At 51.7% G+C, this 27,322-nt stretch overlaps 2 protein-coding genes and 1 non-coding gene across 3 annotated transcripts in view; 1 reads left to right on the top strand and 2 right to left on the bottom strand.

The window, feature by feature from the left end:
• Positions 1-21,126, bottom strand: part of Bmp8b (bone morphogenetic protein 8b) — a 28,473-nt gene extending 7,347 nt beyond the window's left edge. Inside the window, exons 1-3 of the mRNA XM_047558596.1 lie at positions 19,326-21,126; positions 6,533-6,722; positions 5,989-6,137 (exon numbers count right to left, since the gene is read on the bottom strand). Coding sequence (XP_047414552.1) covers positions 5,989-6,137; positions 6,533-6,722; positions 19,326-20,154 — 1,168 coding nt within the window. The 5' untranslated portion in view covers positions 20,155-21,126. The remainder of the gene's footprint in view (positions 1-5,988; positions 6,138-6,532; positions 6,723-19,325) is intronic.
• Oxct2 (3-oxoacid CoA-transferase 2) lies at positions 2,965-5,502 on the bottom strand. Its single transcript, XM_053743443.1, is given in 10 exon segments — positions 2,965-3,578; positions 3,581-3,632; positions 3,685-3,828; positions 3,831-4,363; positions 4,366-4,460; positions 4,462-4,624; positions 4,627-4,682; positions 4,684-4,736; positions 4,739-5,062; positions 5,467-5,502. Coding segments are annotated over 10 exon segments (1,617 nt in total). The 3' UTR covers positions 2,965-3,417.
• On the top strand, positions 11,324-11,396 carry Trnaa-cgc (transfer RNA alanine (anticodon CGC)). The gene has a single exon. It is a non-coding gene; the product is annotated as a tRNA-Ala (tRNA).
• Positions 21,127-27,322: the final 6,196 nt, after the last annotated feature.

Here is a 27,322-nt window from a genome sequence, read left to right as displayed (position 1 = left end):
CTCAGGAGGACAGAGACAAGTCTCAGAGAAAAAAAAAAAACCCAGATCCAAAGCTCAACCTGAGTTCAGGTTCACTGGGCCAGGCTGGTGGTTAAAGAAAGAAAAGGCTGCAGGAGTCAAGACCTGCGCCTCAGCCCTAGGCCCTAGGAGGAGTGGCACCTCAAAGGTGGGATTTCACCCCCCACTGCTAAGAGCTGAGGACGCCATGAAAAGCCAGCTCACCCTGGAGGTGCCCCAGAACCGCCCTGCGCTGGACCCCTGCACATGGCCTCTTCTTTTTCACCGTGACTGGGGGTGATGACCACAGTAGAGGAACTCTTGAGAGAAAGGCCCTCCCCAACTCCCGCAGGCTCATGGTCCTTCTCCTGGGCGGTTTCCTGTGCCGATTTACGCTCACACAGCTGTCAACGCGGCAGAAGTCGGGCCTTTTCCAGCTTTCTGAGGTACCCCTTTTCCCGGGTGTTGACCTACGTCTCCACTGCACAGCTTTCAGATGATGACACCTCTCGGAGCGGACACGCCCTGATCTCCGTGGGCATCAGCTCTTCCTGAGGTTCTTGTCTGGCTTTCGGTATAAAGAGCGCGTCGTGGACCCCTTCGCTCTGCACTTCTTGTCACACTGAGCCACAGAAACGTGAGAGCTGCTCAGTTTTTGAAACACAGCACTTACTGCTCAGTTGATGTGAGTCCATTTCACCTGTGTCGCAAGCACTGACACACACACACCATCCCCACACGCCCATTATGTGTGCACAGGAAGCACACACACCATACCTTTATGGGCACATTGTACACACAGGCTTATTGATTCCACTCGTAGCCCACCCGGTTCTCCAGTCCACACCACAGGTCAAGGACGCTGCCTGCTCCACCCACGGCCCAGAAGTCAGTCCTTCAGCAGCTGGGCCTCGGACCAGTGTCCACTGGCCACTTGATGGAACCCAGAAACCAACCCTGGACCTATGACATTACCTGCCACAAACAAGCAAACTGGGCCTGCGAGGCTCCTTCTCAGGAATGTGACTGGGAGCTGCAGAGACAGGCATTGCTCTGGCACTTGGCCCACAGAGAAGCCATGAGGGGCATGTGGGTCACAGTGGGGGAAGCAGCTATGGCCAGGCAGAGGCACAGGTACAGGGGCAAAAGCAAGGGAGGTCACCATGGGGACAGATGGAGTGACAACGAGCAGGGAGGGTGGTGACAGATCCTCCAGTGGGCTCTGGAGTAGACCCCACAGACTGGCTGACAGTGGCCTCGGACCCAGGGCAGCCTCCAGCCTGGGATGCCGTTCTCGGGAGCCCTGGGCCCTGGCTACCGCATGACCAGGAAGGCCGTCCGTGCTCCAGGCTGTGTTCAGGGTCTCCTGTGGTGTCCTTGAGGGTGGCCTGGGTGGGTGCTGGGGACCACTGGGGGCTCCCACAGTCAGGTGAGCTGGATTGAGGGCCCTTGGATGAGGCCAACCCAAGGCTTGAACTTTACAGAAGCAGAAACTAAGGCCCAGAGGGGCAGTAGCTGATCAAGGGCCAAAGCAAGCAGCTGCTCCCTCCTCAGCAGAGGCCTGGCCGGGTAGGGACAGCAGGCAAGGGGGCTGACGCTGGTCATCTCTCAGAGCTCTGCATCTGGCAGGCCTGGAGAGGTCACGTCTTCCCCAGGCCAAAGTCTCCCTTCTCCACCAGCTCCGCTCTTTGCCTGCCCCATCCTTGGGCAGGGCCCTGGGTCCTGCTGGCTGCAGGGAAGGCCCAGACCTGGCAGTGACCCCACGTTGCCCAGCTCTGGGCAGACCCCATCTCAGAAAGGCAGAGGTAGGAGCTTCAGGAGACCCTGGGGCCCAGGTCTCTGCTGCCCACCTGATCACGTGAGGGTGCTGGTAGGTACGCCACCTTTACACTTGCTGAGGTACACGTTGGCCTGTGTTGAGATGTGAGGTGTGCTGTGGCCTTCCTCCCTGGACCTGTGTGGAACCCCATGAGCCTCCAACCTCGCCTCATCTGTGAGCCTGCACATTAGGGCAGATGGGCTGGCAGCTCACCTGGCCTCTCCTGTCCCCTGGCAGTGCTTAAACCCTCGGGAATACCAACTCTGTGCCAGGCCACATTTTACCCCATATCTCCCTAAGATTTCTCTCTGTTCTGGTGCCAGCTCATCCTTCCTGCAGCCCCTGCCCCACCTCAGCCTGAGTGCAAGTGACCCCAGAGCCACATGAGGGACAATTCAGGGGCTTGGTTGAAACCCCAAGAGAATCCCGGCTGTGGGCCTGGCCTGCTCCATCCCTCAGGTTGGCTCCCTCCTCACTCTCCTGGCAGCGCTCCCAGGGTCCGCTTCCCCACACTGCAGCTGGAGACTTCTGACACCCAGGGCAGGGCAGGTCCCCCAGAAGCACCAGGAGGGGCCACGCACTGCACTCAGTGAAGTCCCATCCACTCCCACCTGGCTCCCTGCCACTTCCCTCATGTCCCAGGCTATTCCCACCCCAATCACATCGCAGGATCTGTCACTTCCTTCTGGGGGGAGGGCTCTAATGAGGTCCTCAGAAATGCCAGCTGACACTGGAACTGCTGCTAGGAGCAGGGTCTCTGGGGCTGTGAGGCAACAGAAGGGAGGTCCTTTATGGAGGTGTGGATCACATGGGACACTGCAATTTCACTGGCAAGAACCTGCCCAAGCCATGGGTGAGGTTCCTAGAACTCCTATGATAAACCGCAGCCTTTGGCGACACACAGAGGGGCTGTTTATTTGTACAGGCTCCTTCCAGGTGGAATGCCAGCACCAACTGCCCCCACCCTGGTCTCTCCCACTCACAGGTCCCGTACCCTGGAGACAGCCCTGCCTTCCTCCTATAGACATCCATTTCCCTACCAGGACTGTGCAAGGATGAGGGAGGACGCAAGAAACAAAGCTGGGAACCAAACGGAGCACCTTGGAGGAAAAGTCGGGGGTGGGGAGAGGGCTATAGGAAAAGCTCTCACCAGGGTAGCGTCACTTCCGCTCACAAGTCGCACTTAGGTTTGTGTCTTTTTCAAGGCAATAAAATGACACCTTACAACCGGGTGTGGTGCACGTGCCTGTTATCCACACTACCGGGAAGCGGAGGGAGGAGGCCTGCGTGTTCCAGGCCAGCCTGGGCAACTTAGAAAGGTTGTGTCTCAAAAATGAAAAAAATGGAAAGGGAGGCACCGGTGTGAAGTCCTGTGAGAGATGGTACTGTGTGGCAGAGAGCTCTGTAGACCTCACAGGACGCATGGTGCGCTTCGCTTTCCTTTTGTTTTTAATTGAAGTCACATCCCTCTTGAGAGAATAGTCTACCTGGTGGCAGAAGACCTGAGCTGTGCAGGCCCTCAGGTGGCTACTGATTCCCTCCCCAGTAAACCCCTGGAGGGGAGTCCCCACCCGCACACACTGGCCTGGGCTGCTGCTGTGTCATGCTGCCACCTGCTGCATGGGCTTCAGGTTTGGGGACACAGCAAAGGCACAGCCCATGCTGATCTTGACCTTGTCCACTGTGGAGCCTTCCCAGAGCCCCACCACGCATGTCAAACACTGTCTTCTCAATGATATGTGGTCCACGCAGCACTTCCCCTCAGCTGCAAGGTGCATTTTCCCACGATTTTGGGAGCCTTTCCGTTGGTGCAGTGCTCCATGGTGACCACTACTTAAGTCTTGTCACTGGACACCAAATCCATTCACCTTCTTTGTGGGTATCATCCAGTTGGCCAGGTCGCCAAATTTGGAACAATGCCTGGCACCCAGTGTGGTCAGCTCAATGTGTTCCCCACAAATCATAGCAAAGGAGTCATCCCTGAGGAAGAAACAGCCCCCTGGGGAACACGGTGACTGTCTGCTTGCCTGCCTGCCTTGATGACATCTGGATCCATCTCATCTTTGGATGGAAACGGACCCAAGCCCAGGATTCCGTTTTCACTGTGCAGATGAACTGTCAAGTCAGGGTTGATGAAGTTGCTGGCCAGCAGAGAGATTCTGATGCCCACATTGGCACACATGCGGTCCTCAAATTTGCGTTGCATGATGCGCGTCCTTGTGTCGGCTCCCAGCAGGGCTTTCCCATCTTCCTCGCTCCGCAGGCCTACACGCTCAGATTCTTTTCTGTATTTCAGTACCTTTATCACGCGATCTACATAAATGTTGGGAACGTGGATGTCTCCAGGGAGCAAAGTCCTCACATCCACGATTTTTTCCACCTGCACCACCGTGACATCCGCAGCCTTGCACGTGGGCACGTTGGAGTTCTTGAGGATCACGTTGCCCGCGCGGTCGGCCTTCCAGCCCTTCACCAAGGGGAAGTCCGCCCTGATGGCGTGCTCCAGGAGGGAGAGCTGGCCCTGGAACTCTCTCACCTTTCGCGGTAGCTCAGGATGGCCAGGCTGCCGTCGGGGTAGTACCTGATGAGTGCGCCGCCTTCCTGCACCAGCGAGCCGTAGCGGGTGGGCGCCTAGAAGGCGGGCACCGGGCGCCGCCGGCTGGATGCGCTCGGCCAGGGTGCCCCGCGGGGTCGGCTCCAGGTCCAGCTCGCCCTCCAGGTATTGCTGCTCGCACAGCGTGTTTTCGCCCAGGTAGGAGCGGTCCACGCGGCGGACCTGCTTGGTGGCCAGTAAGAGGCCCAGGCCGAGTCGTCCACGCCCACGTTGCTGCTCACCACCTTCAGGTCTTCACGACGATCCTCAGCGCGCGGCGATCAGGTTCTCGGAGGTCCCGCAGAGCCCGAAGCCCCCGAAGCCCCCGAGCTGACGGTCGCCCAGTTGCGGAGGTCCTTTACCGTCGCCGCCGGGTGCGTGTAGAACTGGGCGCGGGACCGAGGGCTGGTAATGAAGCGGCGGGCGCAACCCTAGGACAGCGCTGGTCCCGAGCGACTGGCAGGGACGCGGAGCCGCAGCGCCGCCGTGATCTGTGGGGCCCGAGTCCGGGACAGGCCGGCTGCACCGGGAGAGCGCTCCTCCGGCCGCCGCCGCAGCGCATCACAGAGCGGGGAGGGCGCCCTCCGCGCGGGGGCGCCACCACTATCCCTGCCGCCGCGTCTGCTCCCACCGAAACCCCAAACGCTGCCGAGCTTCCAGAGACTCAGGAGCTAGGGCACTGCAGGGTGACCTGACGGGGACGGTGTTTAATGTGACAGCGCCCCTCACTGAGCACTCAGTGGTGCCAGGAGCGCACACTGGTTTATTTCTGCTGACGACCTGCAGGGAGTTCACGTCCCACCTGCGGCGAGTTAAGCTCTGCCTCCTTGAGAGGGGAATGTCCCAGAGGGTTCTTTTTAGAAAACCTTTGTCACATCCTGTCATCCCTCATTGCTGCTCTGCTACTCTACAAACCTCAAACGCCTTGCCCAGGTCTTTACCCTGACTCACAGCGACCCTTGCCCACCCTCTCAGTCTCCTTCCAAGGCCTCCCTCCTGCCCTCTGCTCCTCCACGTGGCCCTCTCACGACCTCACACAGGCCGGTCTTGTGCTTGCCTTGGCCTCTCCATCCACTGCCTGGCATCGAGGCATGCTCCCTCAAATCCCTGTGTGTGAATGAGGGAGGGAACCTCATTCTGTGGATGAGGAACAGGCTTGGAAAGGTCAGTAACCTGCTGATGTCGCCAACTTAGGACCTCACAGACTTGGGATCCCAACCATGGCCCCTCACTCGGCTTGAGGGTGAAGTCACTTCCCCCTACTGCCCTGGGAGCGCAGGAACTGCCAGTGTGGAGGGCTTCTTGCAGGGGGAGCTGCCCCTTCCTGGGGAAAGGGAAGGACTCATGGACTCTCAGATGTCCCTCAGAAGGAGGGGAGGGAAAGCGGCCCTGGCTGAGGGCATCCTTGTGCCCAGGACCCCACTCTCTCTACCCACTGAGTCCTCACAGTGGGCACAGCAGAGAAAGGCCGGGTGCCCAGGACCCAGCAAGGCCACTCTGGACAATGCTGGAGGCCTCAGCTGGCATAGCCTCCTGGGAGCCCCAGGGGAGCTCACCCAGCCCCGCCCCGGAGCCTCACCATCCTCAGTTTCCACATAGAGGCGGAGTCCCAGGTCCTTGTTACGGTTCAGCAACCAGCGGTCACTGGCTGCTGTGACATCCAGCACCAGCCAGCCCTCGTCCCCAGCTCGGAGCGTCTGAAGATCCAAAAAGAACAAGTCAGACTCCCTGTGGACACGAAAGAACAATTAACCGATGGCTGAGGGCCGGCCCAGATGCCTCTGTGTCTCATGCCACCTAGGGGACCTCTCCTGGGACGTCTGTCCTGCCCTGACTCTGAGCTCTTTCTGCGCCTGATTTCACTGATAACCACGTCAAACATGATACTGTGCATGTGGGAAACAGACTCAGTGGCTCAGTGACCCACCAGGGGCCCACAGCCAGGACGGCAGGGCAGGGACTTTCCGGCCCAGCATCTTTCCCATCTCTGAGGCTCTTCTCCCAGGAAGCTTCCCTTTCCTCCTCTGGGAAATGCCCCTTCCCGCTAGGAGGGGCAGGACACACTGCCAGATGCTGGCGACGAGCCCACGAGATGGGAGGGTGCCTGGGCCAAGGGAAGGCACCTGTTGGAGTGCTCCTGGACCACCTGGAACATGCTGATGCGGAGCGTCGTGTTGAGCAGGCGGGTGCTGGGCAGCTTGTAGACCCGGAACTCTGCAGCTGTGACAGCCTCCCCTGCTGGGATCTGGGTCAGATCAAAGTGGAACTCCTTCCAGTGGGGCTCCTGGTGGCCCAGGGCTCGGTCACGCTCCACTGGAAAACAAAGTGGGAGCCAGATGGTCACTAATAGCTGGAATGGCTTGGACTCTGAAGTAGACTATAAACAGACTTGTGCCAGGCTTCTTTGGGGCAGGTGTAGACAGGGCTCCGTGATGTCATGTAGAAAGAACCTCCACAAGTGCTCTAAACCAGAAGCCATAAACCCAATTTGCACCTGTCCCCCACAAGACCTCTTCCTGACCCCAGAACCCACAGACGAGAGAACAGAAGGCTGTGTTCTGGGAGCTCCTAGGCTAAGGGGAGGATGGACATGGAACCCAAGGCAGAAAAAGGTCACAGGGGAAGGGGAGAGCTCAGATATGACAGCTGAGCCGGACCATGAGGCCTGAGCGCAAATTTGCCTCAGTGCCCAAGGAGAGGGCTCTGTAGAGGACTGGCCAGGAGAGCAAGGCCCAGGGTAAGATGACCTGAGGGCAGGGAGGGACAACCACTGCCAGAAACTACTTAGGACAAGGGACCCAAGTTCCTTTTGTGGGACTTAGAAGGAGGAAGAGGGACAGAGACAGGAACAAGGAACACCAAGGTAGGAGACAGGCTCCTGAAGAGGCCTATTCAAGTGCTGGGAAGTCAGAGAGTCCCACAGGGTGGTGGGATCTAAGCAGTCTCCATGAGAGGTGACATCTGAGCAACCCTTGATGAATGGGAAGGTATCTTGGTGGGTGGTGAGGTGGCAGGGTGTGCTCTAGGCAGAGGGGAGTGGTGTGTACTGGTGAGGGGCACTGGGGGCCACCCACAGATTCATAGTGTGTCTAACTGGGCCTGCTTGTGGGGGGGTTGGAACCTGGGGCTGGGCCAGTAGGCAGCAGCATGGTCTGACAGGCAGACTGGAGGACCCCTGTGCAGGCAAGGGTGAAGGGTGAAAGGCAGGCAGGGGGTGAGACCCAAAGTGGGACTGGTCTGGGCAAAGGCCACAGTTGTGGAATAAATCTGCATTTGCCCAGTGGCACAGAACAGCCCAGGATGGTATAAAATGGGCAATCTCACTTTAGCTCCCTGTCACTTTCAAACACCAAAAATCTGTGTTTCCGGAAAGCAGGGTGGGAGTTGCCCAGTGCCTTCCCTAAAACCCAACACTGAGATTTTAATTATATGTATGTGAGTCTTTTTAAAAACTCTCTCTGGCTACTGGGCTCAGTGACCACAGGTCAGGTTTTAAAAAGCACCACGTTATGCTGCCAGGCGGATGTGGGGAGTACTTCCTGTCCTTGTGGTCCCCACATATGGCCCTTGGTCCAGAGATAGGCCCACAGCTGTGCTGGACAGGGCCAGGTGACAGGCATGTTTGGGTAGAATCAAGTGGGAGGCTTCATGCCCAGCCCAGGAAGAAGAAATAGATCATGCTGTGTCCCATAGCACATAAGGATGTCTTTTGGAGCTTTACTTCTCTGTCAGAACAGGACTTTGGAATTTTTTCTAAATAGATGTTTTATTTGCTCATTTATTCACATATAATACTGCACTGGGCACTGGGACTACTTCAGTGAACAAGACAGATAAGTTTGTCTACCTCATGTCGTTTACATTCTAATGGGAGAGATGGAATATAATCAAAAACAAGTCAAACAATCCAAATACCATTTCTTTGGTACGTGGTATGAAGCAAACAGAGGGTCAGTCGGGCATGGAGGCTCATGCCGGCTCATGCCTCTAATCCCAGTGACTCAGGAGGCTGAGGCAGGAGGATCATAAGTTCACAGCCAGCTTCAGCAATTTAGCAAGGCCCTAGCAAGTTAGCTAAAAAGGGCAAGGCTGGGTTTGTGGCTCAGTGGTAGAGCACTTGCCTAGCATGTGTGAGGCACTGGGTTCGATTCTCAGTGCCACATATAAATAAAATAAAGATCTGGAGGGATCCAGATCCCATTGGCAACCAGAAAAGTATTTTAAAAAAGGAAAAGGAAAAGTAAACTCAGTGGTTAACAGCCCCTGGGTTCAATCCCTGGTACCAAAAAAGGGGGACGGGGACTCGGTGCTTTTCATTGTGTTTTCAGTATGGCCTTTGGGAAAGAAGTAAGATCAGACATGAGCATTCTCACATGATGCTGAAAGCTATGCAATACCTAGCAAAATTCATATGAATTTACCCTTTGATGAAAGAATCTCAAAGACAGATTAAACTATGAAAAGTCATATGCAGAAACCAATTCACTGGGTACCAGGAATGTCAAAGCTATGTCTGGTTCTATAGGCACCTCTCAATGTTTATTTTCCACAGAATTATAAAAGTGGCCTAAAATTTTCAAACAGTGAACCAGCTTCTGTCTGGGGAAGCAGCAAAATGGATTTAGTTTCTGAACCGCCTTAACGTGGCTACCAGAATAATAAACAATCATGAATCACCAACATGTGCCAATGGAGCCCTCAGCCTCTCCTCCAGCCTCTGATCAAACCACCTCCAGATCCCACGCTTCCGGGAAAGGCCCACTGAGGGCAGCAGGCAGCCTCCCTGGCACAGCACTGTCCACATTCTGCCTGTCCACTCTGGGGCCCTGTGCCCACCACTCACAGGATGGACTTCCAGATGCCAAACCCTGTGTCCCTCAGCCTGACACCAAAAAGAATGGACTATTTTTGTTTCCTGGACAAAATTAGGCTCACCCAGGTCTTGTTTCTCACCATAAGTCGGATTCAAAAGACAGCCTCCTCCTCCAGTTCAGCGAGGCTGTCAGGAGGACAATTTTCTGACCAGTCCGTCAGCCTCCCCTCCAATCCTTCCAGCCTTGGAGGCCCACGGAGGAGCCTAAGCTCAGTTGTGTGCTCCAGGTCCTCCCTGACCTGGCCCCACTGTCTGTCTGCCTGGCTGTTTGTCTGTCGTGGCCTCTGGTGCCCCCTACCTGCAAGACCTTCCCCCCAGAGGCCCCCAGGAGGCCTCCCTCTCCTGAGTTGCTCCCTTCCACCAAGTCTAAAGGCTACTTTCCCCTCAGTCCCACTGAAGAGCCTCTTTGCCCCCCTCTGACCCCTCACAGATCCTGTTATTGGTCTGCCCACATTCCCCTGTGCCAGAATTCATGTCCCTGGCTTAGCTGCCCTGCAGGATGGGTGAACTCTTTGAGGGCAAAGGCTGAACATGGGGGATGGACATGGGAGGCTCCCAGGAGCCTGCTATCAAGCCCCTGAGTTCCAGGGACCCCGGTGCATGGTGGTGGTAGGGGGGTGCCTTCCTATTCTTCCCTAGGACTTCTTCTTCCAAGAACAGTGGTTTAGTGTCCAGCACCCATAGCCCCTTGGGCTGGAGCATAGATGCTGGTCTGGGGGTGGCTACCAGGTTTCAGCATGTCCCCATCAGATGGCCCCAGAGGTAGACAGGCTAGGCCTGTCTAGCTAGTCCTGCTGGTAACAAAGGCTGCAGGAACCCCACTTCAGATCTAAGAAAAGACCCTGGTCTCCACAGCCCCTGCAGGTTGGAAGGGCCGTGGAATTGATGACCTATTGATTTTGCATCCCGAGGGGGTTTCTCCCACCAGAAACCTCGGCACTGTGGAGAAGAGGTTCTTTCTGAGGTATTTTCAGCTGGGTCTCATTACTGACTTTCTTCAAGAGCTGTTTCCATAAATGACTCTGTACACATAATTACTGATCCAGTCCTCAGATGGCTTCAGACCCCAAATTAAAAGGGAACACCCGCACAGGACACCACATCAAGCCTGCCAAGGTCAAAAATAGTTCTGAAGAGTTCAGAGCAAGAGTTAGGACGCACGATTCCGCCAGTTGAAACCCAGGAAAGAACTGAACTGTGGGAATTTTCCAGAAAGACATGGTCCAGTGGCACATCCCCTCTTGCCTGTGGAGAAGAGGCTTCCAAGAGGAGGTGGGCTGGGTGTTCCTCCCCACCCTGTGACTCACCCCTGGAGGAATCCTCAGCGGGCAGTGGGTAGGCACATTCTTTGATCAGAGCTGGGAAGGCCTGCAGGGCAACCCTGGAGAGGTGGGGAAACTGAGGCCCAGAAGGGGCAGAGATTTTGTGGAGGTCACATGAGAGGCTAGGGACCCATAATGTGGACTTTCAGACTTGGAGTCAATGTGAAGTGAGTGGCCCTGGAGTTAACAGGTGGCGATATTGAGATGTGGGAGGTTTTACCTGTCAACTAGGTCCTTCTGTCAACATGTGTCCCTAGAATGCCTGCTGAAAACACCTTCCAACAGGCAGGGCCCAGTGGAACTCGGGGTCCCAGGAGAGGGAGATGCCGCACCCATTGTGAACACCACCGTGACAGGAAGGGCTGGCTTCCCTCTGTCCCAACCTGGCCCAGACTCCTTCACTGGCTCTGGGTGCTCCCACTTCCTGCTGCACTCCTGTTTCCTTCGAGTTTGCCAGTCTGCCCGAGCACCTGCCACGCAGGAGTTGGGGTACATGGGGGAGGGGGTAATGTGAAGAGGCTGCTGTTTTCAGGTTGTTCCAAGTTTCCCAAGGATGAGGAGAAAAGGGTAAATGTGCAAATGGGCAAAAAGAGAATAGGATCCTAAGTGATATTCACATAATGAAGGATTAGTTCTCCATTCACCTAAGACACCTTGGGGTGAAGGGGTCAGAGAATACTTTTCTAGAAACATATTTAAGAGTGGTAGAAGACAGGGCTGGGGATATAGCTCAGTTGGTAGAGTGCTTGCCTCGCAAGCACAAGGCCCTGGGTTCAATCCCCAGCACCACCAAAAAAAAGAAAAAAAAAAAAATGGTAGAAGAATTTTAACAGGCAGAATTGGAGAAGAATCATCCAAAGGCATATACATGGGAAATAATATGTTGATTCCCGTTTTTTTTTGCAGGTGTGGGTAGTAAGGATTGAACTTGAGCATTTGACCACTGAGCCATATCCCCAGCCCTATTTTGTATTTTATTTAGAGACAGGGTGTCACTGAGTTGCTTAGTGCCTCACTGAGGCTGGCTTTGAACTCATGACCCTCCTAAGAACTGAATTTTAAGTACTGAATTATGTGTCAGGCACCATGCTGGGCATGTTAAGATGCCATTTCAGTTCATGCTTACCTAAGTGTATAATCTGTGGCTGTGTAACAAATTACTCCAAATGTAGCAGTTCAAAACAACGATTTCACCTCATTTCTTGGGGTCAGGAATCTAGGCATTTAGCTGGGTAGGTCTAGGTTAGGGTCTCTCATGAGGTCACAGTTAAGCTGTCAGCTGGGGTTGTAGTCTCTGAAGACTTGACTGCACTGACAGAGCCACTTCTGAATTCACTCATGTGGCCCTTGGTAGTAGGTTTGAGTTCCTTATCATGTGCATGTCTCCACAGGGCTACTCACCAGATGACCTCCCCTACAACCTAAGAGAGATGGAAGTCACAGTCTTTTTATAACCTAATCTTGGCAGTAACATATCATCACTGTTGGTCACACAGAGCAATGGTGGCACAATGTTGGAGGAGACTAAATAACAGTGTACATACCAGGAGGCAGGACTCATTAAAAGTCATGATGGAGGCTGGCTATCACAACAATTCCCCGAGAGGAATTGTTTACCCCATTTTATAGGTAAGAACACTGAAGATCAAGAAAGTTAATTATTTTGGACAAAGCCACAACTAGAAGCATCCAAGATGGAATGGAACCTAGGTGTCTGGACTCCAAATTCTATATATTTTTCTTTTCATTAAAGCCTTGCCACATTAGTCAATGGAACACCAAGTGGTTCTGTTAGGCTAAAATATTGAACATGGAATGCCAGAATGGGGGAACTTGAATTCTATTCAAGAAAGGCACACACTATCGAGAAGGATTCTGAGTAGGAAAAGCCATGATTGGATTTCCACTGGAGAAAGTGGAGTTCCAAGAGAATGCCAAGACCTTCTTCTCCTCTATGCCTCCCCTCTTCCTGAACACCTCCTCCTCTCACCTCCTTTTGGTTAAATTCTGCATTTCTTTCAAGATCAACCACAAATGTTACCTGCTCCCAAGCTTCCCCTGTCTCCCCACTGGGAGTCTATGCTTCCTCTCCTCCTTTGGCCTCTTGCATTGTTGAACCCTCAGATCCACATTTGTCCATGGGTGAATGACCATTTCTTCCATTCTGTGATAATTTATATTGAATTGTCTCTGGGCCTGTCTTTCCCAGTCAAATGAGCAGAATATAGACCTGGGCTGTGCTTTGTATTAACTCCCAAGAAAACCAGGAAGGGGAATGGCACACAGTATGTTCCTAGCAGTACTTGCTAAGGAATGGCCAGACTGCTCTTAAAACCAGGTCTTGCAGTCTGCAGTTTCTCCAGCACCCTTTCTGCATACAGAGGCCTGGTCTACTCAGGGGACAGAGTCAGAAGTTAAAGGAAATGACTGCATTTTACACTGGGTCTCATTACTGACCAGATGGCCTTGGACTAGATACATACCACCAGAGTTGACATTTATCGAGCATTTACCAGGCACTTTTTTCAGCACTTTATAGATGAATTCATTTAATACTCCCAAGCATTCTGTGATGTTAATCTCCTATTTCACAGATGGCAAACCTGAGGCACAGAGCATGGAATAACCAAAAAAAAAAAAAAAAAAAAAAGGGGGGGGGTAACCAGGAATTGAACCCAGGTTCACTTAACCATGAACTACATCCCCAGTCCATTTTTATTTTTTATTTTGAGGTAGGGCCTCACTAAGTTGCTGAGTCTGGCCTCAAACTTGTGATCCTCCTGCTTCGGCCTCAAAAGGTGCTGGTATTACAGGCATATGCTGCCATGCCTAGCTAGACAAAAATCTTATTGGCAGGATGTTAGGTTGGGTTTCCTGGGATACAGATTGAGTTGGGAAGTTACTGGGAGTGCTCTCTGCAGGGAACAGAGGAGCAGGTTTGGACAGAGTCAAATAGTGATGCAATCACAACAAAGGCCTCAGCCAGTTTCGACAACACAGGGAGTTCTGGGGCCAGAGACCCTTCAAAGTTGCCCCTCCTTGATGCAAGCACCAGATCTATATATCCCATAGACCAGTCATTGGATGTGACCCAGGGAAAGTGCCTAATTTGGGGCCAGTCAATCCACACCTAGAGTGCCAGCTGTGAACTGTCAGCAGCCCACACTACAGGCAGTTGGGGCAATGAATAACACAATGCTGAGGAGCAGATCGGGCAGCTCGAACCACAGCGTCCACTATAAATAGCAAGCGATGCCATGGAGATCTGAGCCAGCCACCTGATCCTGGAACGACACTCTACCTCTCTGTTCTAGGCTCCTAAGGAACTGATTGGAAGTGGGAGGCTAAAGAAACAGCAGGCTCCTCCCTCTTAATACTGGCTGCCAGTTATTGAGCAGTGCCAGGCACCTGCTAAGTTTTCGTGTACCTTAGCCTCGTCACGGTACTACAATAGAGGTATTATTATCCTGACTTTCAAGGTGAGGAAACTGAGATGCAGAGACTTTAACCTGTTCAGCATCTTGCAGCTCTCAAGTGGAAGACCCAGAATGAAAACCTGGTATGTGCCACTCCAGAGTAATTTGCTACTCTGTTGTTCTGCTTCTGAAGAAATGGGTACCCAGGCCCAATGCTAGTCAGGGTTCTTTGAGACTCAGCTTCCTCCTCTGTCAACTGGGGGCAATAGTAGTCACTTATTTTCAGAGGTGAGAAATACTGAGGAGATGGCATGATAGGTCACTAAAATCTACAAGGCTATACCATGCTGAAGACCAAACAAGGTTTAGGGGAACAGGGACTCACCTTCACCTCATGGAAAGAAATACTTTTGGGCATATGGTCACTCTAATGGTCAACCTTTATAAGGATAAGAGGTTTATTACTAAGAGAAAGGCAAAGTAGCAAAACAGTTGGTAATTGTGTCCCACATAATAAAAAATATGAATGCAAATGTTAGTATCTGTGTTGATAAGATATCACAGCTATGTGGGACCAGGAGGTGTTACAACAAAGGATTAAAACACTGGTTTTCTGAGGAACAAGGAAGATTACTGAGGGCTTCCACATCATATGCTTCTGAATAAGTAGTCTGAACTTTCTATGAGGAAATTCTGTAGTTAATTTATATGATCTAAATTATCTACGAGAAATATGCATTAATAAATCCAAAAACAGCCAGGCACTGTGGCATAGAGCTACAATCCCGGTGACAGGGAGGCTGAGGCAGGAGGATCACAGTTCAAAATCAGTCTCAGTCATTTAGGCAAGGGTCAGCAACTTAGCAACACCATGTCTTAAAATAAAAAATTTAAAAACAAATAAATAAATAAAAACTGCAGAACTTAACTCAGTGATAAAGTGACCCTGGGTTTAATCCCCAGTACCAAAACAAAAAGAAAAAGAAAGAAAAGGAAAGGAAAGAAAAAAACCCCAAAACAAAGAGATTTTTAAATAAGAATCTCAGTTTACATGACATGTTCACATTCAACACAGTCCATTTTAGCAGCACCCACTGCATCTAATGATGGACCAGGCCCAGGGTTGGGTGGAAAGACAGCTTCTGTGTAGGGCCCAACATAGGATGTGGAAGCAGGGAGGTGACCTGTTATGTGGCCTTGGGAAAATCACCTGATCTCCTCTTTTTAAAACCAAGATGTAACAGAATGAATCAAACAACATTACCCTATGTAAATTTATGATTACACAAATGGTATGCCTTTACGCCATGTACAAACAGAGAAACAACATGTATCCCATTTGTTTACAATAAAAAATAAATAAATAAATAAAACCAAGATGTGACAGCAATTGTAAGATGCAGATGATGGAACAGATGTGGAGGTTCTGGGCACGTGCACATCACTGGGCAGCATCTCACACAAGCCCTGATAACCCCTTTAATCAGTAGCTCCATTTTACAGAGGAAGAAATGGAGGCTCAGACAGGTGGACAGGAAAGCCCAGATCACACTAAGAGTAGGTTTCGGAGTCAGGATGCAAATTCTGTCTGTGTGACTCCCGGGTCAGAATCTCTCCAACCAGTCCTGTCTGGTCTGTCACTGCTCAGCCCGTCCTATTTCTACATGGGGAGCGGGAAGGGTCAGTCTAGAACACCTGACAATTATCTACATGGTGCACGCATTTATTGTCTCTCCTACTAGAAGGTCAGCATCATATGGGCGTTGTCTGTATTCTGTTCACTGATATCCCTAGCAACTAGAACAGGGTCTGACACTTCATAGTTACTAATAACTCTTTGTTGCATGAATGAATGAATGAGCAGGGAAATGAAAGAATTCCCTAGTAAAGACCTAAAGGAAGAGACTTGAACCCCACAGGGGGAAGCATCATCCTTCAAGGTCACAGGGCAGGTCTCACCCACGTCCCAAATTTTCACTCAGCCCTGATTCTCCCAGATCCAACCTCAGTTCGTCACCACCCCTGTCCCTGGCAGCTGGGACCACAGGAATAAGTTATTCTGGTTCAGGGAAGGGTCAGCACAGAAGTGCAGATGGCGCCATCGGTCCCACCTAGACTACTGCCTGCTAGTGCTCTTTGTCCCTCAGTTTCTCTGCCTGGAACACAGGCACCTGCCTGGAACACAGGGTGGGGAAGGATTCTGGAAGAAGGAGCAGAGTTGGTCCTTCCTCTCTCCCTCCCTCCATCTCTCCTCCCTCCAGAGAGGCCAGGCAGGCCTGAAGGGCTCAAGCCTGGGGGGGGAGCGGGGCAGAGCTGTGAGAAGGTTCCTCTAACACAGAGCCCCAGGATCAGGGCTGGGAGGCGCCTCATTTTTCCAGCATCACCACTGCAGACTGGACGAGAAAGCAGAGGTACAGATAACGGAAGGGACGCGGATGCAGACACGCAGGAACTAGGGCAGGCCAGGTGGTGGTACAAGAGCCTCGGTGCTCCCCTGCCTGAGCACAGGAAGACCGGGACAGGATCCCTCTGCTCCACACAGTAACAGTCCCATTTCTTCATCCTGACCCAGGGGAATTAAGGGTCTACAGGCAGAGCTGGAAAGACAAGTGGGGCAGGGCCACCAGCTCTGACCACAGTCCTAACTCCCAACAGAGGACCTGCAAATCATGTGGGGCTTCCCAAGGCACTTGCTCTTCAGGGGGCCTGAGCTTTGGCGGGGGACCCTCATAAGACCTCAGCTCTAGGTCTCACAGGCTGCCCATCAACAGCTGGGACCTGGAAGGACTGGCCTCACTTCCTGGGGCCAGATGAGGCTGTCAGGAGAGGTGGAGCTGGAGGAAGCAGGTGGGAGCTGGGCGTGCCCGTCAGCACCACAGCAACTCTGCTATTAGACCCCACCGTGGTTCTGGGGCCCAGCCTTCGGGGTTGGGTCTGGGCCTCCAACACAGAAGGAATCCTGGTTCGTGTCTAATCCCCACATACAGCCTTGGTAATTACCAGTTAAAACTACTCTAGCTGAGAGAGTTCTAGAGTGCGGCGAGTGCATCAGAATAAAGAAGGCCCTTCTGAGGGTGCCACCCACAGCCAAGGCTGCACAAAGACCTGCTTGTTAATCTCACAGCTTCAGAGGCCCAGAACCCAATAGGACATGCAGAGATGAGGTAGGAAGAAGATGGGATTTGGAATTCACAGCCATGGACAGCATCCTGGACTCTCTGTGTGGCCCTGGGCTGGCTATTTAACCTCTCTGAGTCCAGAAAATGGGGCTGGTAGAAGAGTTTTACATATTGTCTGGACTAAACGAGGAATTTAAGGCTGTGAAAGTTCAAATGGTCATTTTTCTTCTAATCACAGAAACAAACATCTTTGGTTGGCTTTCAGAATCCATTTCTGAGTTCTATGTGTTCAAGATACGTAGGGATGTTCCTGTCATATCCATGCCAAGGCTGGGTCACAGCTGAGAGAGACCAGGATCAGCCATGGCCAGGCCCAGGTTTGCCCTCTAAGAGGAGCTGGGCCAGCTTTCTGATTCTGCCTCTCTATCAACCAATCATATAACTACCCTGAGGATAGACTGCTAGAATCCGAGACTCAGTGCAAGCAAGAGACTTTCCCAAGGTCCGTCACACAGGGGTGGGCCCCACTCCACTTACAGTTTCAGGGCTGTGTATGTCTTGACCCAGGGGATTCTGGGGAAAGCAGGACATGGGCTGGACAGTGACTCATTCTGATGGGCGGCTCCCCTAGGGATGTTCTTAGGCAATTCTATCCACAGATCTTGGTTCTGAGCCCCGGGTCAGCCTGTCCTGAAGATGGAACTACAGTCCCAGTCCATATGGCCTCCTCTGTCCCAATTCCCCACCCTACCCTCTAAGCAGGAAAGTGGCATCTGTTCCACAGGCCAGAATCCCATGCCTGGCCCTGGGCTCCAAGGCTGGTTAACAACAGTCTCCTGCTGTTTGCTCCCCTACTTTAGCCTACCACCAGCTCTAGGTTGGGGGAGCAGAAGTTTGGCTATTTCCTCTTCCTACCCTTATGTAGGAAACAAATGGCTCAGGACCCCACAAAACCTGCTGCTGCCAGGTTCCCTGTGTTCCTCTCCCCAAACCCCTCAGAAAGCTCTCTCCACCCTAAAAGCCTAATGTGACAACAGAAGTCACCTCTTGAGCACTGAATAGAGAGCCCAGCAATCTAGGCTTGTCCCTGCTGGGCCATAGAAGCTGCCTATCCTAGGGGTACCCTTGCCTCTTTGGGCCCCTCTGTCCTCCCTGGGTGTGGGGATGGAGGCCATGGCCGTTCACGGGGTTGCTGGAAGCACTGGCAGTGATGCTGTGTGTGGAGGGGGCTGGCAGCCATGGCAAGGGTCCTGTCCCTGCTCTCACCCCATCAACTGGTCCCCAGACCCAGTCTGCTGCCTGTCCCAGCTCAGACCCCTGCCTGTCACTAGACACAGACAGGAGGCAAAGTGGCTGGAGGACATGACCAACAGTAAATACTCATGACTCTACATGTCTTGGAGAGCTTTAGAACTCAGACTCAGTTTAGAGAGATTTCTGCAGACAGGAAGAGCCAAGCTTTTTCTGGGGGAAAGAAGAGGGTCTAAGCTTCCCCTTGGGTCATTCACAGGCCTGGACACTCACTCCCTGCCAGGCCACAGCCCAGGTCCCCGAGCTGTCTGTCCACTCCTTCCCCAGCCCCTCCCTGACAGCACACTCCACCCACAGGCTCAGTGCTGCACAGGGAAGAATCTACTGTGGTGTGTGGACTCAGGCTTGTGGGTCAGCTCTGGTCACTTTGATGATGACCACGGCTTTCACACTGAACTTTGTCCCTCTTCTCAGTACTGACTGCCCTTATCACAGTGACAGTATCACTGCCTCTGTTTACTCACCAGTCTTCTCAGGACCCAACTGTCTTCCTGGTGCCACCCAACATCACCTGGTGGGTCCCAACATCACCAGATTCCTAAGCCTCAGTGTGGATAGAGACCAGGTGAATGCATCCCTGCCTTCTCCTGTCCACCTCACAGCTAAGGGAACCCGAGTCACCCCTTCGACCCTCTATTCCCTGACCACTGTATTCCCTACTCCCCTGCAGGTCCTGTCTACTGCTCCCTGACTTCCTGTCCCAGTCATGTCTGGCACTGCTCAGGGATGTGCACAAACCCCTGCAACCCAATTCACTCCCCAAGGGGCCAGCCTGGGGGTGCAGTCACCTCCCACACAGCCCGATATCCACTCCCTGCCCCGAGGGCATATGGTTACCCGGGTCCCCGACACTACACTCGGCTGCCAGCACTCACCCATATTGACGAAGCTCATGACCAGGTCGGCGCGGCCCAGGTGCCGCTCCGAGGGTCCACCGTCCTCGTCATCGTCTCCTGCCATGGAGTGGTAGAGGTCCAGCATGAAGAGCGGCGCCGACGCGGGCTGCCGGGCGGCGGCGGGTGGTACGCGGGGCCGGGGCCGCCCAGGCAGCCCCAGCACCGCCAGAATCTCACGCTGCATGTCGCGGCGCTCGCGAGCGCCCAGTCGACGCTGAGGACAGCCGTGTGGGGGTCGCGGGCCGGGGCTGCCTCCCAGCGCGCACAGCGCCAGGCCCAGGAGCCAGAGCGGCCCCGGACGCGTGGCCATTGCGGGCCGGTCGGGGGCGCTCAGTCGGCGCGCATCCGCTCCGCAATAGGACTGGCGAACGCCCCGACGGCTAGCAGGGGGCCGCAGGAGTCGCCTGAGGCCACAACGAAATCCGAAATCCCCTCCGCGCGGCACCTGTCCGGACTCTGGGATGTGGGGACGCGGCCGCCGAAGACACAGGGCAGAGGCTGCAGCACAGGCTGGAGACTGCCAACTAATCCGTCGGTCCGTCACCGCTGGGCTAGCCAGTCCAGCTGATGCCGAGGTCCGCGCCGCGGGCAGGGGAGGCGGACAAGCTCTGTGGCTATCCCGGAGGCGTAGACCTGGGAGTCGTCTCAGCGAGTCTTGGCGGTCTGCACCGCTGGTTGGGCGGCCCTCGCCCTTCAGCCCCGCCCCATTCCCAGTCCTGACCAATGGAGGGGTGGGGGCGGGACCAAGACGTCGAACCGACGCCAGAACTGAGGCCTGGGCTGCAGCTGGAGTAGTCCATGGTGGCATCCCCGAGGTGCAGCCCTGGAATTGGGGTAGGGGGTGAGTGGGCCGGGAGAAGGATCCATAGGCCGAGATTTAGCGTCGTCGGGGTTGTCCTGGGCACCCTACCCAGTCGATGGAGCGCAGCTCGGAAAACCCAGGCTCTCAGAGCATTGCTGGGGAAGCAGGAACCTGTGCGCCCGCGGGGCGTATCCTTTAGTGCTCAGCCAGGACTGAGTCCTGCTCTGGTCAGCAGGGTGACCCACAGCCCCGCCTTAGTGCGCTGAGAGACGCCACCCAGGACCGACTCGTGCCCTCAGGTGCTTCTGGAGGGGCCGGGTAGGTGCCAGCCATTCCCCAGAGTGGGGCACTTTCCTCTGCCAGCGGCCGCCCGGCGCAAGGTCCCGGCCACCGCAGCTCTTCGCCGCCTCCAACACCTTTCCCGCGGTTCACTTGGCTTGCACTGCTGTGGACGTCTCCTGCTCCTACACTTGCTCAGTCACTTCTCCAGTCCCGCCCCCTGGCTAGCAATAGAGCTGCGCTGGACTGCTGCCCTCACCAGTTCCCGCTGTGCGCACTGCGAATCCCTCTGCGAATCCAACTGCGAGCTGCAATTGCACAACCCCTTCGGGTATCCAGCCCCGCCAAAGGGCTCTGAGACACTCCCAAGCCACCTTCGAGTCACCTTTGTGCATCTTTTCAATTGTTATGGCCCCCAGCGGTTTCGGGTCCTTCCCAAAACGCCCGGATTGACCCAATACCTTTCTGCACACCGGTCCTTCCCTAGAGGCTCTCTCACCGCATTGATTCGTCGATGATTAAGAGGAGGAAGCGGCACCCAAACTGAGATAGGAGAACTGGACGGAACTGGTCCCCGATGAACAGGAAAGTTCAGGGAGTAATGTGCTCCAACAGAGGAACAGCTAGTGTCAAGGCCTGCAGCTGGAGTGAGCATCATAATGGCAGCTAACAACCTGGAGCGGTGGTGCATGCCTGTAATCCCAGCGATTCTGGAAGCTGAGGCTGGAGGATCAAGTTCGAGGTCAACCTCAGCAATTTAGCGAGACCCTGTCTCAAAATAAAAATAAAAAGGACCAAGGATGTAGTTCAGTAATAAGCGCCCCCTGGGTTCAATCCCCAGTACAAAAAATAATGATGATGGTGGCAGTGGCAGGTGACAGCACTTGCCACATGCCAGGCATGTGTGTCCTGGGCCATTTATACAATGTTCACACGTTATGGGGAACATTCTCTTTATAACAGACAAGGAAACTGAGGCAAATAGAGGTTAAGGAACTTCTCCAAAGTCACACAACAGTGGAGCTGGGTTGGAGCAGGTGGGCATCTGCAAGATAGCTGTTCAGAGGAGCCCTGAGAGTTGAAAAGTTGGAAGCAATCTGCTGAGCCAGAAGGGATGCCAAGGAATGAACCACAAAGGCCTCACAGGGTACATGAGAGCCCTGGGCACCTAGCAATTATAGTGTCTTCCATGTAGATTCAGGATTAAATGTCCACCCAGGTATGTGGTGTTCACCTGTAATCCCAGCCACTTGGAAGACTGAGACAGGAGGATTGCTAGTTTGAGACTAGCCTCAGTAACTTCTAAAGACCCTGTCTCAAAATAAAAAATAAATAAGGTTTGGGGGTATAGCTCAGTGGTAGAGCACCTCTGGGTACAATCCCCAGTAACACACACAGATAAACATAAAGACACAGATTAAACCTCCAAATAAGGGTGTGTGGTCCACCCAAACCACATTTTTTTTATTATTGTACACAAATGGGATACATGTTGTTTCTCTATTTGTACATGGCGTAAAGGCATACCATTTGTGTAATCATAAATTTACATAGGGTAATGTTTGATTCATTCTGTTATTTTTTCCCTTCCCCCCACCCCTACCAAACCACATTTTGATGTGATCACTTCAAAATTCCAAACATGAGTAGATTCTTAATTTAATCACTTGCTGGTACCTTAAACACATGCCTAGGCTTTTACCCAACCCACAGCTGCTTGCAAGCCCCATAAAGAAACTGAACTTTAAACTATGGATAATGCAGATTAGCCGTGGAAAATGCCTGATGTGAGGCCAGAGTCAGGAGGCAGAGAGGAATATGGATCGCTGGGAGGGAGACTGGAGTCAGAGTCTGAAGTTGGAGGCAGGTGCAGTAATGGGGGAGAGAAGGGATTGCCAATGAGCCCCTAATGATGATGGGATGGAGGAGCAGAGGAGGGAGTTATTTAGGAGGCTGAATCCACAGGGTTTGTGGACATAGGGAGAGAGCAGAGTCAAGGGATTGTCCATGTCAGCTTGGTCAGGGACTCTGAGTCTCATGTCCACACCTCCTTCACCCTCCTCTCTGCACCCTGTGCATCCCCCTGCACTCCCCTGAATCCACAGCATTTGGAGCCTTCAGTCTAACTGGTAATTCCCAGATTATGTTTTGTGCATTGCTGGACTCCCGGCTAGACTGTAAGCAGCCCAATGTTGAGCTGATTCTTAGGACAGAAATGTGTGTCTTGATTTAGGAACTGGTGAATTTTGTCATTTTCAAAGGCAGAATGAAATCTGCTCCCAGAGGAGCGAGGTGACCAGAAGGACAGAGGAGGAGAAGCTGGGATCTGGGGGCTCCTCAGTGTGAGTGGAACCCCAGAACAGCAGACCTGGGAAGGAGCTGAGTTGGGGAGGGTTTCTTGGAGGAAGTAGTGTCAAAACAAGGACTTCCCCATCCATAAAAGCAAACTTGAGATCATCAGATTGGGATGGGTGTGAAATGAGAATATATGTAGTGCTTGGCACAATCAATGTTGTATAGCATGTACTTCATAAACATTAGCTATTTTTGTTATTATTTATTGTTATTATGATCACAACATTCAAAGCACTAAAAAACCTTTTCCTGATTACAAAAGTAATTTATAGTAGAAACATTGGGATGGGGATTGAACCCAGGGCCTCACTTATGCATAGCATACACTATTATAGAAACTTTTAAAAATATATTTTTTAAAAAAGATCACCTCAAAAAGTTTTTAAAAAATCACCCAAACCCATGTCCCAGAGATAACCACTTAATACTAGTTTTTTTTTTCTTACATACTTCTGAATATGCGTGTGTGATACTTTCAAAATCTTAAATACACAGTACTAGGGATCCAACCCAGGACTTTGTACAAGCTAGGGAAATGCTCTATCACTGAGCTACACCCCTATCATTGCTTTCTTTTTTCTTTTTGGTGCTGAGCTACATCCCCAGCTCTTGTTTCTTTTCTTTTCTTTCTTTCTTTTTTTTTTTTTTTTTTTTTTTTTTTTTGAGAGCTTCACGAAGTTGCTGAGGCTGGCCTTGAATTTGCAATCCTCCTGCTTCAGTCTCTCAAAGTTGCTGGGATTACAGTTGTGCACCATGTGTCCAGCTCTAATACAAACAAGTTAAAAAATAGAATCAGACTTGCTTTTTTCAATTTGTGCTACACTGTAACATTTCACCATGGCATTAATTATTTCACACATATTTTTTACTGGCTTTGTGGTATTTGTTCACCATATAGCTAACTCAGAAAATACATTCATATTTTTATATTATGTGTAATGCTGTTTTGAGCAATCTTATAGAATACATTCATCCATGGTGATTTTTTTTTTCAGGACAAATTTCTAGAGATGGACTATTTGAATCAACAAGCATATGAGCTTTTTAAAGTTTTTTTCATATATTCTGTCTGTTGCCCAAATAGTATGAGGGTGTCCGTTAATTTCACCCTTGCCAACACTAGGTATTATTGTTAATTATGTAAATAAATAAATCTCTGACAACTTGATAGGTAAAAGCTTCTCCCTGCTGTCGTAATTTGCATATGGGAACTTACCAATGGCTCTCTTCCTTTTGAAACACTCCCCTCTCTTAGCTTCAAGGGCACCTGATCTCCTGCTTCTCCTTCTGCCCCCTCAGGTCTGTCCACAGTCCCGTTCTCCCTCTTGGATTTTCCACCCGGTGACAAGCTTGTCCCTCTGAGACCTCAGTGCCACCATCCAGTCAGGCCCAACTCCAAGTACTTTCTCAGCTGTCCCTCCTGTTGTCAGAAGTTATATCCAAAAACTGAGCACACACAGCCAAAGCCAGAAACCTGGGAGCCCAGGGAGGCACCGACCTCCCAATGGCAGTTCAATTACTAGTCTACCTTCAACATCTGGAGTCCCTGGAGACTTCCACGTCCCTTGCACCGGTGTGGTTCAGGAAGCATCGCCTCCACCCTGGTGACTGCAGCAGCTTCCAACTGGTCTCCTTGCTGCCATGCTCAGGACCCACCTGCCCTCACTCACCCCCAGCACACATTTCTAGATAAAAATCTGCTTGTGTAGAGATTTCACTGCTTAGAGTAGAATTTCCCACACTGAAGCTTCTGAGAGGTTCCTCTGAGAGGGGTTTGGTAAACACTGTCCTCTTCATCTTCCCCTTGGGAGAGCCCTGAGGTGGCTAGCACTTTGTCAGCTCTGAGAGTCTCGCGTAAAAGCCGCATGTTTAGCTTTAACTCAGCATCTTTCAAAAGCATCTATCTGACCATGATTTTTTGTTTTTCTGAGGACTGTGTCCTGGGAACCAGGCAGGCACTGTGTGACCGAGTGCCCAATGGACAGTGGCCTGGCCTCCACCACCTGGTCCCAGCTGCCAACCCCTCTCCACAGTCTTATCTGGCCACCAACCTTGCACACTTTTCCACTGTCACGTGGGACTAATGGTGGTTCCCTTCCTATCCCTCTGTTGACACTCCTGTACACCTGAACCTGTGGTTTCCTGAACAGAGAATGGCCAGGGGCTCTGTCTGTCCAGTGTCGCCTTCTCTGATGCAGCTGAAGCAACACCTGCTTGTCCTGACACCCTCTCCACCGGTGTGAGCAGACCCATCTCCCCGCCTCGCTCTCCCAACTCGCTCACTGTACCAACTGAAGGGCATCTCTTTACTCACATGCGCTCCCTGCACTGGGCAGGGACTAGCTTTACCTTTGGACCCCAGCGTCGACTTCATGTTTAGGGTTTCCACAGTGCCTGTGAAGTCCAGTAGCCTCTGAAAATGGGGCAGCCTGTCAGCCTTTTCAAGGGATGGATCTTACGACCTTCATGAGGCCTTCCATTAAGAAGCGCTCCTTCCTTCTTCAGGGATGAAGAACAGAAGCACAAAGCCTGGCTGCAGTGCCAGGGCCTGGTAAGCAGTGAGGTTCATTCTCTAGCTCTGTGACTGGCTCTCTGGCCACAATGCAAACCCATGAGTTTTCATTACTGAAACCATGAAGTTAAATTCAGGCCTGCCAGACCTACTATAGTTAGAATATGAAAAGAAATAACAAAAGAACAGAGAGAATTGTCCTCCATAAGAAAGATCTACAGGAATGGAGATTATCTAGTGTTATCACCAGCAGAGTTAAGGTTGCATTCTGTGATGCCTTTGACCTTAGCACAGAATCCTAGGCTGAATTCCTATGCCATGACTCTGCCAGACCCAGAAGCTGTCAAAGGGCAGGTACCCGATAATGCCCCATTAGATGACCACTGAGTGCCTCCACTCGTCTTACCAGCTGGGTGCATGCAGGATGCTGGGAAAATCCAGTTCATCATGTTCCCAGGCTGTGCTTACACGTCATAAAGAAACAAATAAACATAATGACATATTATGGCCCTGGGTTCAATCTCCAGCAGCAAAAAAAAAAAAAAAAAAAACACAACATAACCTGTCTTCATGGGGAGTCTCCAGCCAATGGGTCAGGTCAACTCTGATTAATAGACTAAATACTCCAATTAAAACTCAGAGATTGTCAGATGCATGGATGAAAAAAAAAAAAACACATTAAGAAATACACTATGAAGACAGGTTGAAAATAAGTGAGTGGAAAAATATTTGTCATGCAAATAAAAGAGCAAGAAGACTAGCATGGCTTTCTCTCCATATCAGGTAAAATCGACTCCAGCATAATGAACATTAGCAGAGGACATGATAAGAATGTCACCTCATCAGAGGTCAGAGGTTGTGGCTCAGTGGTAGAGGGCTTGCCTAGCATATGTGAGGCACTGGATTCAATTCTCAGAACCACATATAAATAAATGAATAAAATAAAGGTCCATCAACATCTAATTTTTTTTTTTTTTTAAGAAAAGAATGTCACCTCATCAGAATGGCTGGGCACAGTGGCTCATGCTTGTAATCACAGCAGCTTGGGAGGTGGAGGCAGGAGTTTTGGGCCAGCCTCAGCAGCTTAGCAAGGGCCTATAAAACTTAGTGAGACTGCCTCAAAATAAAAATAGGGCTGAGTTTGAAGCTGAGTGGTAGAGTTCTTGCTTAACATGTATGAGACACTGGGTTCCATCCTCAGGACCACATAAAAATAAGTAAATAATAAAATAAAGGTATTATGTCCATCTACAACTACAACAATATTTTAAACAATATATTTAAAAAATAAAAAAGACTAGGGATGTGGTTCAGTGGTAAAAGCACCCCCGAGTTCAATTCCTGGTACCAAAAACAAATTAATTAATTAATATCACCTCATTAGAATCCATTCCATAACACTGAAATAGGAGGATGTTATATACCTCAGCAGGACAAGCTCAGGTTCCAACTACATTAAATATTGGAGTAGTCTGATTCAAACATGGTTAGAAAGTTCTCATTTATTTTGGTCGTCAGTGGAGATGGGCATCTTTGAAAGTTCCCACCAGAAATTAAATTCATTCTGTGACCCCAATGAGAGATACTAATGGATGGATGAACAGGGAAGCGGGTGGAGGTGGAGGAAACCTCTCAGAATGAAGTTCACATGTTGCCAAATCTGAACCAAACAAATGTTGGTGAATCCTTTGTGACTGGTGCAGATCCCAGCAATAGTTTGCATAAACACACAGAGCAAGGAGCCGCCTCTCTGTCAAGCAGACACAGAGGCAGTCAGCGTTTCTCTCCTAGTTGGTGAACACAAAGCAGAAGGCACACTTAACTATGGAACCATAGTGTCACCTCATCAGAATCCATTCCATAGCACTGAAACAGAAGGACATCATATACCTCAGCAGGACAAGCTCAAGATGTTGCCCCACACCTTCTGGCATCCATGAACTTTATGCCTAGGTCAAAATCCCATGCACTGGTAGTCCTTGGCCAGCTGCAGCTCCATCTCATACAATCAACCAAGGCCTGCAAAGC

This window comes from Sciurus carolinensis, chromosome 1 (assembly GCF_902686445.1).
Source record: "Sciurus carolinensis chromosome 1, mSciCar1.2, whole genome shotgun sequence".
Taxonomy (NCBI): Eukaryota; Metazoa; Chordata; class Mammalia; order Rodentia; family Sciuridae; genus Sciurus; species Sciurus carolinensis.
The sequence above is the reverse complement of the archived record's forward strand: the minus strand, read 5'-3'. Positions and strand labels throughout refer to the sequence as shown.